Raw genomic sequence first — 14,934 nt, 5'->3', positions numbered from 1 at the left:
CACCACACAGCTTGGTGTCATCAGCAAACTTGCTGAGGGTACACTCAATCCCACTGTCCATGTCGCCAGTTCCTTGAGGAATGCCACTCATCACTGGTCTTCACTTGTAATTGAGCTGTTGACTACAACACTCGAGTGTGACCATCCAACCAATTCCTTATCCACCAAGTGGTCCACCCATTTAATCCATGTCTCTCTAGTTTAGAGACAAGGATGTAGTGTGGGAAAGTGTCAAATGCTTTGCATGAGTCCAGGTAGATGATGTCAGTCACTCTTATCCACCATACCTGTAACCCTGTCACAGAAGGCCACCGAATTTTTCAGGCATATTTTCATAGAATCATAGAATTGTAGAATATGCTGAGTTGGAAGGGACCCATCAGGATCATCAAGTCCAACTCCTGGCCCTGTGCAGGACACCCCGAGAATCACACCATGTGTCTGAGAGCATTGTCCAAACCCTTCTTGAGCTCTGGCAGGCTTGGTGCTGTGACCACTGCCCTGGGGAGCCTGTTCCAGTGTTTGACCACCCTTTGGGTGAAAAACTTTTCCTGATATCCAACCTAAACCTCCCCTGACTCAGCTTCATGCTGTTCCCTGTCACTGGTCACAAGAGTGAAGAGATCAGTACTTGCCCCTCTGCTTTCCCTCGTGAGGATGTTGAAGACTGCAATGAGGTCTCCCCTCAGGCTCCTCTTCTCCAGGCTGAACAAACCAAGTGACCTCAGCTGCTTGTGGTGCCCAAAACTGCACACAGTACTCAAGGTGAGGCCGCACCAGCACAGAGTAGAGTGGGACAGTCACCTCCCCTGATCGACTGGCGATACTTTTCCTGATGCACCCCAGGGCACAGTTGGCTCTCTTGGCTGCCAGGGTACACTGCTGACTCATTCAACTTGCCATCGACCAGGACCCCCAGGTCCCTTTCCGCAGCGCTGCTCTCCAGCCTCTCGTTCCCTAGTCGATACACACAAGCAGAGTTGCCCCATCCCAGGTGCAGAATCCAGCACTTGCCCTTGTTAAGCTTCAGTTGGTGATTGCCCATCTCTCTAATTTGTCAAGGTCTCTCTGCAGGGCCTCTCTGCCCTGGATGATGTTGACAGCTCCTCCCAATTTAGTGTTGTTGGCCAACTTACTTAGTATTCCTTTGAGTCCTGCATCAAAGTCATTAATGAAGATGTTGAAGAGAGCTGGGCCATGGGTGGAGTCCTGCGGAACCCCACTAGTGACTGGACACCAGCCTGATGTTACCCCATTCACTATAACTTTATGCCTGACCTGTAACCCAGTTGCTCACCCATCACGTAACAAGGTTATTCAGCTGTATGCTGGACATTTTGTCCAGAAGGATACTGTGAGAGACAGTATCAAAAGCTTTGCTGAAGTCCAAAATGATTACATCTACTGACTTTCCTAGATCAACTAGGTGGGTTACCCTGTTGTAGAAGGAAATCAGGTTTGACAGGCAGGACTTCCCCCTCATGAAGCCATGCTGGCTGTGACCAATGTCTGCATTGCTCTCCAGGTGGTTTGCAATACTTCCCAGAATAATCTTTGCCATGATTTGCCCTTAGCGAAGCCATGCTGTTACCAATCAACTACTTATTTTCCATGTGTCTTAGCATAGTTTCCAGGAGGATCTGCTCCATGATCTTGCTGGGCACCAAGGTGAGACTGACTGGCCTGTAGTTCCCTGGGTTTTCCTTATTTCCATGCATTGGGTTTGCATGGCAAGGTTTTGGTAGCAGGGGAGTGGCTACAGGGGTGGCTTCTGTGAAAAGCTGCTAGAAGCTTCCTGTATGTTTGATGGAGTCAATGCCAGCTGGCTCCTAGACGGATCTGCTGCTGGCCAAGGCCAAGCCAATCAAGGATGGTAGTAATGCCTCTGTGGTAATGTATTTAAGAAGGGGAAAAAGTTATTGCACAGAAGCTTTTGCATCTAGAGGAGTGAGAATATGTGAGAGAAACAACTCTGCAGACACCAAGGTCAGTGAAGAAGGAGGGGGAGGAGGTGCTCCAGGCGCCAGAGCAGAAATTCCCCTGCAGCCCATGGTGAAGACCATGATGAGGCAGACTGTCCCCCTGCAGCCCATGCAGGTTAATGGTTGAGCAGGAATCTACCTGTAACCCATGGAGGACCCCACACCAGAGCAGGTAGATGCCTAAAGGAGGTTGTTACCCTGCAGGAAGCCTGTGCTGGAGCAGGCTCCTGGCAGGACATGTGTACCCATAGAGAGAAGAGCCCATGCTGGAGCAGGTTTGCTGGCAGGACTTGTGACCCTGTGGGGGACCCATGGTGGAGCAGCCTGTTCCTGAAGGACTGCATCCTGTGGAAGGGACCCACACTGGAGCAGTTTGTGAAGATCTGCAGCCTGTGGGAAGGACTCACATTGGAGAAGTTCATGGAGGAGTGTCTCCTGTGGGTGGGACCCCACGCTGGAGCAAGGGAACTGTGTGAGGAGTCCTCCCCCTGAGGAGGAAGTAGCAAGGAGACAACATGTGATGAACTGACTGTAACTCCCATCCCTGCACTAGTGGGGCAGGCAGTAGAGAACTGGGAATAAAGTTAAGCCCGGGAAGGAGGGAGGTGTGGGGGAACATGTATTTAAGATTTAGTTTTACTTCTCATTGCCCTACTCTGATTTCATTGGTAATAAATTCTGTTAATTTCCCCAAGTTGAGTCTATTTTGCCTGTGACGGTAATTGGTGAGTGATCTCTCCCTGTCCTTATCTCAACCCATGAGCCTTTCATTATATTTTCTTTCCCCTGTTCAGTTGAGGAGGGGGATTGAGAGACTGGCTTTGGTGGGCACCTGGCATCCAGCCAGGGTCAACCCATCACAGTCCTTTTCAGTACCCAATGTGGGGCTTGAGACAATGACAGTTTTATATTAAGTGTGCTATAGCTATGGTAGCTATTAAGTGGCAAGCTGTGCAGGACACGGAGTTTTTCAGCTGCACTGCTTATCTCTTTATTCTGCTGAGTTTGGAAAGGTTAGTACAAATAATGGCTCTGTGCTTTGCCCTGGCACTGATGGCCTTGCTGTGCTGAGGGAGCTATTTTGTGGGGAGGATGAAGTTGAATTAAGGTGTTAAGGGAATTGGTAGCTGCAGTTGATTCACTTGATTGTTAGCTTTCATGGTTGCTGGATTATTTTTTTTTTGTGGGAAATTTAAATTTCTTTAAATTCAACTTAGGTTAAGATGCCTGACCAAATAAGTGAAACTATTAAAAAAAAAAGTGAAACTTCAAGTACTTTTGTTGAACTCTTCCTAGCTCATTTTTTATTTGCTAGTTGACTTCTGTTGTACTTTTATTCCTCTAGTATATTTAAAGAAGATAGATGGTCTATTACATGTAAGTAGCTTCTGATTTTCAGATCCTTGGAAAATAATTCTTACTGACACTGAACTGTTGTGCATAACACAATAAATGAGATTTGCTTATAGGTTTTCTTTTGTGGAGTGTTTCACAAGTGATCCACAGTGCTTTAGTTGTCTGCAAGATGAATGTATTCCTAGAGAAGTTCTTTTATTGTAAAGGATATTAACAGGTGTAGTCTTGTCTTTGGCATCAGGAATCAATATTTATGGTCTTTCAGATCGCATTGTTTGCCTTAACCTTAGAGCTAGTTATGTTCCTGTGTGCTTCTATGTGTAACATTTCTTTGTATTCATATTCAAAAAGGTGTTCAGCTGTACCTATGTTATGTTTTGTTAAGAAAAGTTTTCAATAAAGGGGAACAGAAATGTTTTTCTGTGTTGAATGTTTGCTAGGGAGTAACTTTGAACTGACAGTGTTACAGGGCAGAATAGATTGTTGTTTTGTTCCTTTGTACTTTCCTTACCAGCTTCACTGTAATGCTATTAAAAGCATTTTACTATTTGAGTCATGTGAACTGAAAGTTAGATGCATTTGAGTGGTCATATGGGAAGGGATTGCATGTTGCTCCCAGTTATCTGACAGTCCTGTCTTAGTTAAGGTAGTTGAGGCAGAGGGTGCCACAGCTTCCTTTAGTTTCCTGCCTTCCTTGTAATTTTAATATAGTCTGCTTTTATGGCTCTATCCTGGTGCTTTTTGCTACAATGTACGTGTTCCTTCCATCTAAAATCAATATTGATAGCAATAACCTTAATTTCTCTTTCCTGCTTTGAAATTAAAAAAAAAAGTATTTTCCTGACTGTGTACACTAGGTTTTTTGCTAAAGGATTCCTTTGGAAGGTTTGGTCACTGTTTGTGTAGAAATTTTTTGTGACAATTTTGTTAATTAAGAATGTACTAAACTGGCTTTTCTGTTTCGGAAGATTGGCATTTTTCATTATGCAAGTGTATTATGTTCATTGTTTGAGACAGCTACATAAAACCAAATTTAGAATCTAGGATGAATTCAAGGCAATATCGATCAGTTTTTCTAATTGTAATATTTCTAGAGTGTGAGATATTGTTGATCATGACAATAATTTTAGCTATTTTTACATTCTTTCACAGCCTCATGACTTTGACGAATGCAGATTTGATATTAGTGTAAACGATAGTGTTTGGTACCTCCGAGCTCAGGACCCAGACCACAGACAACAGTGGGTAGATGCAATAGAACAACACAAGGTATGTGTTTTTTCTGATTTCCTTTCTCCCTCATTAGATCTAGTGGTGCTTGCAGAGAGTTGTAAGCTTCAGTGTACAGTCATTACAGTAGTCAAGGTATTTCTGACAGATAAAAGTTGCAAGATTGAAGCAGTGTGTTAAATATGTTCCAAAGGAATTGATTTGCTTATCCTTCTTATACAAGTTTAGAGAACTAGGAGCTAAGAACTGAACCTTTCTTGAACTCTCTAGCTTGAAAAAGAAAAAGCTTGCATTATGTTTGAGTGACTTTTTAATTTAGTTATCCTCTCACTGATTATTGAATTGGTTCTCATCTAGATGTCACAGGTGTTAAACTTGTTAGAGTCCATTCTCCTAGGTTATCATTTGGTTTTTAGGCTCATCTCTTTGATCTCTTGACTACTTTAACTGTATCTGATTACTGGCTTTTGTCTCCTTGTCTTTTAAGGTCCTATTGTTCATCAGCATTTTCATTCAGTTTTCCTGATATATGCCTTATCTCTTCCGATGAACCCTGTTACTTTCATTTTGCCTAAAAGGCTTGAAGATCAGATATTTTAAAAATATGTAACACACAAAACATCTGTTATGTTCTCAGATACAGGATAGGCACAGCTCCAAGGATTTGAGTGTAAGTACAATACCTAGCACAATGAAACTTTTGCATTGGGGTTATGCAGGTAGAATCACAGAATATCTCGAGTTAGAAGGAACCCATAAGGATTGAGTCCAACTCCCTGCTCCTTGCAGGACTACTTAACACTAAACAATATGACTAAGAGTCATCCAGATGGTCCTTGAACTCTGACAGGCTTGGTGCTGTGACCACTTCCCTGGGAAACCTGTTCTAGTGACCATCCACCCTCTCAGTGAAGAACCTTTTCCTAATGTCCAATCTGAACTTCCCCGATGCAGTTTCATACCATTTCTTTGTGTCCTATCACTGGTCACCAGAGAGAGGAGATCAGCAACTCCCCCTCCACTTCCCTCCTTGAGGAAGTTGTAGATTGTGATGTCACCCCTCAGCCTTCTCTTCTCCAAGATGAACAAACCAAGTGACCTCATCTGCTCCTCGTAAATTATAGCAGAGTAGTTGAGAGAAGGCTCAAGAAGTAAGACACAGTGATTATGTGGATGATAATGATCAGATTTATTGCTAATACAGTATCTAAACATTGCTGATGCAGTATCTAAATAGCAACTCTATCATCTATTACAATGGATTATGGTATCATCAGGTCGTGGTCCCTCTTGTTGAGTCACGAGCTTCAGTGAGACCCCCTTGCTTTCTAAACTTCTCAGAGAAGTCTTGATGCAGCTTAGTCTCAGATTTGGTCAATAGTCTATGACTAAAGAGTTATAATATAAGCAGTTTCATCTAGAAACATACAGGTTTACAGTCTTTGGCCTTGCAGAATTCACAATTACAAAGCAACAAAGCACCTATGGAACTACTCTAAGATTTTATCTCTGTATTTGACTGTGTTGTCCCTAAAGCAGGGTTCTTTCACTGAGTGTGCAAGAGCCAATCAACACACTGAGTTGAGATATTTGATTTTATTACAGTTCTGCAGAATGGGTGCCAGGCACCTAACACAGCCGGCACACCTTTTAGGAAACAGGCAGAGACTTTTATACAAAAAGGTAACAAGGAAAGACCGATACAGAAACAGGTGATTGTTTACTCATGCTTATATAACAAAATTCTCTGTTCCTGGGGACTCTTCACTGCTCTCATTGCTCTGGCACCCTGTTGACATGGTTTCAAGACCAACCCATAGTTTCTGTGAACTTTTTGATAATTTTAACTTCATCTGACATCAACCGAATCTTAGCACCTTTTTACTCAAAAGTGAAAAGTGGGTGTTCCCAGTCTTTGGGGTAGACATACCTGACAGGCATACAGGGAGGGAGTTGCTGCCTGCAATCTCAGGAGACCAGTTTGCCCAGTTGGCCCAGTCTCCAGCAGCATTTTATACCCTTAAGCAGGCTGATGTGCACCAAAGTCAATCTCAACCATCTCAGCTCCCCCATTTCTGGAATGTATTAATTATGTGAGCAGTTATTCCTGCAATACCCACCTGGTGTTCTTACCTTAGGACAAAACACATTGCCCATCAGAGACTGGAAAGGGAGAGGAGGTGTGTGTATGAGGAGGATGCACGTGAAGACCCTACTATCTTTCATTGCTGTCACATAAATCTTGCCCTCTAGACCCTTCACCATCTTCATAGATGTCCTTTGGATGCTCTCTAATAGCTTTATATCCTTCTTATATTGAGGCACCCAAAACTGCACACAGTACTCAAGGTGAGGCCGTGCCAATGCAGAGTAGAGCAGAACAATCACCTCCCTTGACCAGCTAGTGATGCTGTGCTTGATGCACCCCAGGACCTGGTTAGCCCCTTTGGCTGCCAGGGCACTCTGTTGACTCATATTCAACTTGCCATCAACCCAAACCCACAGATCTCTTTCCATGGGGCTGCTCTCCAGCCTCTTGTTTCCCAATCTGTATGTATAAAAAGGATTACCACATCCCAGATGGAGAATCTGGCTCTTGCTCTTGTTAAATTTCATACAGTTGGTGATTGCCCAGCTCTCTCATCTATCTAGATCTCTCTGTAAGGCCTCTCTACCCTTGAGGAAGTCCACAGCTCCTAATTTAGTATCATCAGCAAACTTAATGTACAGTACATCCTTGCATCCGGATCATTTATAAAAACATTAAAGAGCACTATCCCTAAAATTGAGCCCTGAAGAACCCTGCTGGTGTCTAGCTGCCAGCCTGATGTAACCCTATTTACTATAACTCTTTGAGCCTGACCTGTCAGCCATTTGTTCACACAACCCATTACGGACTGGTCTAGCTGTATGCTGGACACTTTTTCCAGAAGCATACGGTGAAAGACAGTATCAAAAGCTTTGCGAAAATACCAAATACCCCACATCTACTGGCTTCCCTTGGTCAACTAGATAGGTGACCTTGTCATAAAAGGAAATTTAAGTTAGTTAAGTAGGACTTTCCCCTCGTGAACCTGTGCTGGCTGTGACCAATGACTGCGTTGTCTCTGGAGTGTTTTTCAATAACTCACAGAATAACCTTCTCCATAATTTTGCCAGGCACTGAAGTGAGACTGACAGGCCTGTGATTCTCAGGGTCTTCCTTCTTATTCTTCTTGAAAACTGGGACGTTTGCCAGCTTCCAGTAGTCTTTGAGTACTCTAATATGAATTCCATCAGGTCCCATAGACTTATAGGGATCCAGCTGGTGCAGCAAATCCCACACAAGTTCAGGAATGACTGGGAATTTGTTATTCTCACAGTCATGGTCCTCCCGAGGCGAAGAAGGCATTAAATGTCTCTGCTTTGTCTGGGTCTGTATTTGTTAGGTGACTGACCTCATCAAGCCACAGACCAATGTTATCTCTGATTCTCCTTTTGCTGTTAATATGTTAAAAAAAGCCCCTTCACAGTGCTGGCCAGCTTAAACTGTAATGGTGCTCTGTCCACCCAAATTTTCTCCCTACAGTGCTGAATAGCATCTCTATAGTCCTCCCGTGTTGCCTGTCCTTGCTTCCACTGGCCATACACTTTCCTTTAACACCTAAGTTCTAGAAGGAGATCCCTGCTGTATCAGTTTGGCCTGGCTCTCCCGCCAAGTCCAAGCTATCTCCTTCCCCCTCCCGCTCTCCCCAAGCGAGGAAAAAAAAAAAGAACCACAGGGAAAAAACTGAAAAAAAGTTTGAACGAAATGGGATTATATCAAATACATATATATATTACATATATTTACAGTTATATATACAATTTGAATATATTATACACAACAGGGAGCTCCCGAGGGGGAAAAAGGGAAAAGGGAGGAGGAAAACAGGGATAAAAAGAAACCTAAAAACAAATATCTCCTAAATATACCCGTTAATAGAGACCTAACGAAAAAATATAAGAACGAGTGAAATACTTCTCTGAGCGGGACAGCAGAGCTGTGCAAGGCAGCAGCCAACTCCCCCCACGCCTCCCGGAGAGACTGGAGATAACAGCAGGTTGGAGCAGGCAGGCTTTGGCCTATACAAGCAAAACCCATCTACGGAGAGACCTGTCACCTTCAGCCACCGGAAGGGAGAAGAGAGCGAACCCTCTTATCTGCACCTTTTTATATGTTGTGTTACGGAAAGGAATGATATGGAATACTTCCTTGGTCACTTTTCTAGTTCCTTCCTGGTTACAAGCTGGTCTCCAGGAAGGCCTAGGGTGAAAACTGTCACACCTGCTCAGCCAAGCTGGCCTTTTGCCTCACTTGCTTAAGACACTTTTGAATTGCCTGCTCCTGTGCTCTTTAGAGATGGCTCTTAAAAAGTGACCAGCACTGATGGATCCCAGAACCTTCAAAAGCAGATTGCCAGGAAACCTTACTAACTAGTTTCCTGAGCAGCAGCAAAGTTGGACTCAGTATTCCTACAGAGGATCTTCCGGATGTTGAATAGAACGTAGGATTATTTTCTGGGTCTTGTAAACTACCCTGTATTGCAACACCATGATTTTTTTAAATTCAGCTTGAAAACCACTAAATCTCATTCATGTCTAGAACTATCTGCAGATTGTTACCTGTCCTGTACTTGTGCAGTACAATATTTCCTATAACCAAGTAAATCTTAAACTTCATTTTCCCCCAGTGTACACAAGTTTTAAGATTTTGCTGCTCTTCCATGAACTTCAGTCTTTCTAGCTCTGCTGTCTTGGATTTTGGTTTCTTTCCATAAATATTTCTTTGTGCTGCCTGGGTTTGGTTCAATTTCTTTAGTGGTTGTGCTCATTGTTTTATTACTTTCTAAAGAATGGTCAGAATGGAGACTGGCTAGCTGAGGAAAGGCTAGATCATTTAGTGCTAACTTGATTATTAGCTGAGTGCCCTAGTTATGGAGGCCGGGACCAGTTTATCACTATGTGGGTATAACCAAAACTGTGTATTCTACACCGTCTATGTAATTTCTGATGGACTATTAATAAATGGATCATTTGCAGCAGCTGCCCAGGGCACACCTGACACCTCGGTCTACAAGCTGGGTGTTAAAGAAACCCTGCAAGGCAGGGGAGTGTTTCTTTGTCTTCACACCAATGACTCAGCTGTGATAACTCCCCTCTGGGGAGGCATTAGCACCTCCACACCCAGCCTGAGGGGTCATCTCTGCTAATGGGCCATAATGGACTGGCATAATAGGCAGCTGCAATGACTTAGACCATCAAAAATTCCAAAAATATCCCATGACTCCCAGAGTTAAATCACCCATTGTGAAACTCCCCGCCCTGGGGGAGATACTGGGCATTCCCACCTGAACCTGAGTATATATAAACTTCGGGTTTTGGGACTTCTGGTACCACTCGTCGGATCCAGAGAAGGACCGGAACTTCAACAGGACTGCGACTGCCACTCTCAACAAGACTGCAATCATTACTTTGACAGAACTGTGACCATCATCTGGACCAACAGGTTTCCTTTCCTTTCTCTTTCCACCCAGGGGGGCCACGTGGTGCTCAACACAGGGGCTAACAAACATCGTTCTGTTCTTGTCCTGGGGGCTGGGTTATACATTTGCTTTTGGGGGTGAAAACCAGTTTTCTCTGTATCATTGCATTTATTGTATTCTTTTTAGTAAACTGTAACTCTGACTTGTAATCTCTCTTGAGCTGGGTTCATTTCTCCTGCCGGTTTACTTTTAAACCAGCAGAGCTGAGCTTGCTTGTTATTCATAGAATCATAGAATCATAGAATCATAGAATCAGCTAGGTTGGAAGGGACCTCCAAGATCATCAAGTCCAACCCTTGATCCACTACTGCTGCGGTTGCTAGACCATGGCACTAAGTGCCACATCCAGTCTCTTTTTAAAAATCTCCAGGGACGGAGAATCCACCACTTCCCTGGGCAGTCCATTCCAATGTCTGATCACCCTCTCTGTAAAGAAATTCTTTCTAATATCTAACCTAAACCTCCCCTGGCACAACTTGAGACCATGCCCTCTTGTCTTGCTGATAGTTGCCTGGGAAAAGAGACCAACCCCCACCTGGCTACAACCTCCTTTCAGGGAGTTGTAGAGAGTGATGAGGTCTCCCCTGAGCCTCCTCTTCTCCAGGCTGAACAGCCTCAGCTCCCTCAGCCTCTCCTCATAGGACTTGTGCTCAAGTCCCTTCACCAGCCTTGTTGCCCTCCTCCGGACCTGCTCCAGGACCTCAATATTCTGTTGGGAGCTGCTTATCTGAGTCTGAAATGGTATATGCATGTGGACTTAAGATAATCTTAAAGTTTTGTGTCCGTGAAAGCTGTGATCTCCTTTACCTAGTCAGAGCATTAACAGATAGTCTTTATAATCTCAGTTGAGGTCTTGAACTCTACTTTAAAACCCCTGTCCTTGGATGGTAGTGAACTTAAGATACTTTGCTCCTATCTTTCCCTTGAATTAGGTAAATATATGAATTGACTGATGCTTCAAATGTATTTAAAGCTTAAAGTAACTTTTTGATCATCATATAGCCAGATTAGTGACCCAGGGTGTGAGAAATATCTCTAATTAAAATTTTGGAGACAGCCAAATGAAGGGAAACAAAGAACTTTATTAACAGCACACTGGGTGCACTGACCTCGTGACCAGGTTCGAGCATCCCCGAATGGGAGGGATGAGCCCTTTTAAGACCCTTCGATTTGCATAACCACTCCCTCGCTCCTCCCATGCCAGACCTCGCTCTTTTCTTCCTTAAAAGGCGATCTTTGCTTTCTGACGTAGTCCACTGGTTGTCTTCATCCACCTATCAGGTTGTTTCCCTGCCCCCGGCCCAGGCTGGTCTCACCACCTTACATTCTTCCTGGCTCACCTTCACACTGTAGCAGTAAGTAAGCAGAACTGTAAGTAGCAGTAGGCAACAATAAGCAGCGATAGGCAACCCCAAGCAGAACTGTATGTAGCAGCAGGTAGACAGAACTGTAAGCAGCAGCAATAAGTAACTTTAAGCAGAACCACAAGCAGCCCGCTAGTCCTTGACCGCAATATGGCCCCCAGGTGTCTCGACACGAGGCAGCCGTGGAAACCCCTGCTTATAATAAAACCGTCTTATTTATTTCCCACACAGGGTGTTCTGAAATGTCTAAAGAATGCCTGAAAACTACATGCCAAAATGCAAATAAGCAGGGCATTGCCTTGTGGGTGCAATACTGTGGGGACAGGCTCAAAAAACCCCCCAAACAAACAAAACCCCACAAAACTTAAAAAAAAAGCACAAAACCCCCCCACAAACAACAAAAACCACTTTGAAAAGAGCTAACTCAATATCATATAGCATGAAAAGCTTGTGTCACTACTGCTAAGCTGTTAAGAGTATGTCAATCAATATATTTGTAATGCTATTTAATGAAGGGCGATGTTCGTGGCTGAAGTAGACTTGGTGCCAAGCCTAATGCTGGGTCTTGAGGGTACCAGAACTACATTACCAGACTCAACATGCATCTGGCCATGCAGTAAATAGCCAGTCTCATTTGTATAAACAAATGGAATTCTAGTAGTAAACTCAAAGGTGTTATTATTTCACTTGTGAAAACAACTGTGGTAGATAATTTTGATGCTTTAATTTCATGGAAATAAGGGGAATATCAGTGCTTGTAACTGGCAGAATGATACATGGTAGCTCTAGGAATCAAGCTCTCTGTGGCAGAGCGGCAGCATGTTTTTGCAGTCTCCCTGAAAACAATAGTTTGTTGAGACACCTGTGCTAAGCTTGACTTTAGTGGTAAATGCCTCTTCAAATTCAGGGTAAGTGCTGGTCTTTGTATCAAGAACAGAAAGTACAGAGCTGACACGTGGAAGTAGTGAGTGGTTAAACAGTTAAAAGTTGACATTTGCCAAATAGATCTGCATACTGTTTACTCAGAAGTATTACTCATCAGCTGAAACAATACTATGCATTAACAGTTTAATAGAAAAATCTTGCACACTCTGCCTCATCTACCAAATGCAGTCTCTTTTATTTTTTTTCCTTTCCTAAAAAAGACTTTGCAAGGGGTGGGTTTTCTTCAGTGAGCTTTCATTAGAGTGAAACTCATTGAGTTGATATTAACAGACCAGAGTTAGACCCTGTAATAGGGAGTATGTGCTGCTCAGCCACATGGGTGGGGTGCTAAAGTGGCAATGATATATATTCAGTAACACTCAACACAGGTAATGTTCAAAGTCATTCATGGCTTTTTTGTTCTTTTGTCACACCCCTCCCCATGTCCCTCCCAGAAAAAGAATAACTGCAGGAGCTAACATGACTCCAAAGAGCTGAGAGAGACTTTGAAAAGGGGAATTCTTTTAAAAACAGATCAATAAGACTTGGGACATCTCTTGCTTGTTTAATTCAATGTCCACTTGCCTTTATTGGAAGCTTTGAAGGTAATCCTCCTAATATAATTTCTATTGTAGAAGAATAAAAAGATATTTTTTTGTCTCTCTGTGAAAACAAATAAAACTTGAAAATATGCATTTGTTGACTCTTTAGTGTCATCTAGGTGAATGGACTTACTGCAGAGTAATCAAAATTCTGGTGTCTTGAACATATCTATTTTAAATGGGAGGGGAGGAAGAAAGGTTTAATATTTAAATGTCAGAGATATTTATTGGTATGAACATGGGCATTAGAACATATTGGTGTTTGGGGGGAGGGGAATAGAGAGAGAGTTCTTCATCTTTCTTCCCTCTGGTTATCCAAAATAACTTGTATTACCTTAAAATTGCTGGTTTGAGTAAGCAAGTACAGCTGGGGCTGCTCAGCTGTTATGTACTACTTGCATTGATGTATATCCTTTTATTTTAGGAACTCAATACATATGATATTGCTTGTCATTTAATGTTACTAAATTTGCTAAGTGCACTTATTGTTGGACATTGTATATTTCCTGAAAGAAGACTTTAGGGGAAAGCTAGTGAATTGGCAGTTTCAATTGACTACGTTAAGTGTATGCTGCAGCAAACCTTAATGCTGTCTAAAGTGCTTTGAGCCTTTTGAGGTGAGAGCTGCGCTATATGCATATCTTTTTCCTTTCTGTATCTGGGACCAGGAGTTATGTCTAAATACTTAAATGTTAAGATAATTTATCACTTTATCATTTTGTTTTTATCATGTTAGACTTGTTCTTGATCCACAGACTAATATGAGAATTATAGAATCGAGTAGGGCTAGTCTTTGTAAACCAACTCATGTTTTCATTTAACCTTTTTTAAATGTTGGTACGCCCATTGTGTATCAGGTGTTTGACCAGACTGAACTTCATTTTTAAACAAACATCATTTTGACACAAATAGAAAGGACTGTTTTTATGGAACCTCAACCCTGGCCAACTTCAGGAATCTGAAGTTATATCAGGAACATGACAAAAAGATGCATGTTCCCCGGGGCTCAGTACTGGGGCTGGTTCTGTTTAATATATTGATTGATTATCTGGACAAGGGGATCTAGTGAACCCTAAGTTTGCAAATAACACCAAGTTCAGTGGGAGTGTTGATCTGCTTGAGGGTAGGAAGGCTCTACAGAGGGAGCTGGACAGGCTGGATCAATGGGCCTAGGCAAATTTTATGGGGTTCAACAAGGCAGAGTGCTGGGTCCTACACTCAAGTCACAACAACCCCATGCAGCGGCACAGGCTTGGGGAAGAGTGGCTGGAAAGCTGCCCAGTGGAAAAGGGCCTTGGGGTGTTGGTTGACAGTGTTGCCTAAAGAAAATGCAGGGAGGAAAAAACTCCGAGGCAAATTAGTTTTGGAGGTGAGATAAGGAAAGGATTTTAATTTGTGCCTAGGCATAAAGATTACAAGACACACGCATCAGTCCCTCTGTACAGATGTTATAATTTATAATACTGTCTGTCCAATCCCAGATGTTTCCACCCTGTGGCTTTTGCCCCAATCCACCCTCATCCTGCCCCCTGGGAATTGGGGCTAGGGGCTTTTCGAGACCACCTCTTCATCATCTTCATCTTCTTCGGGGTACAGGGGGCACATGTTCACCCAGTTCTTGACTGTACTCTTGCGATTCAGGCCAGGATACAAGTGTTCTCTAAACAAAATGGGCCTACTTTGACAAGAGACTAAACATTTTTACTGGAATTCAGGGGATAATGATATGGGGAGCATGGAATGGGGTAATAGGGGTTGAGGAATGTGTAAACTACTGTGCTAAAGGGTGAGGCATATAACACAGCTACTTCTAAAATCTACTTCTACTATATAACTACTTATAAAGCTTATAAAAATTAGAAAAATCAAAAAACCAAAAGGGTCTTAAGGCATCAACAGTCAGCTGAATGTG

The 14,934-nt window shown here is 43.0% G+C and overlaps 1 protein-coding gene across 2 annotated transcripts in view; it reads left to right on the top strand.

Moving 5' to 3' along the window:
• LOC113981506 (collagen type IV alpha-3-binding protein-like) overlaps positions 1–14,934 on the top strand; it is a 103,978-nt gene that overhangs the window by 22,872 nt on the left and 66,172 nt on the right. For both annotated transcript variants that reach the window (XM_027708910.1, XM_027708909.1), the window contains exon 3: positions 4,491–4,607. In XM_027708910.1, the coding sequence (XP_027564711.1) occupies positions 4,491–4,607 (117 nt within the window). The remainder of the gene's footprint in view (positions 1–4,490; positions 4,608–14,934) is intronic.

This window comes from Neopelma chrysocephalum, unplaced genomic scaffold (genome assembly GCF_003984885.1).
Source record: "Neopelma chrysocephalum unplaced genomic scaffold, ASM398488v2 Primary Assembly neopelma1_96599, whole genome shotgun sequence".
Lineage (NCBI taxonomy): Eukaryota > Metazoa > Chordata > Aves > Passeriformes > Pipridae > Neopelma > Neopelma chrysocephalum.
This window is presented reverse-complemented; position numbering and strand designations above follow the sequence as displayed.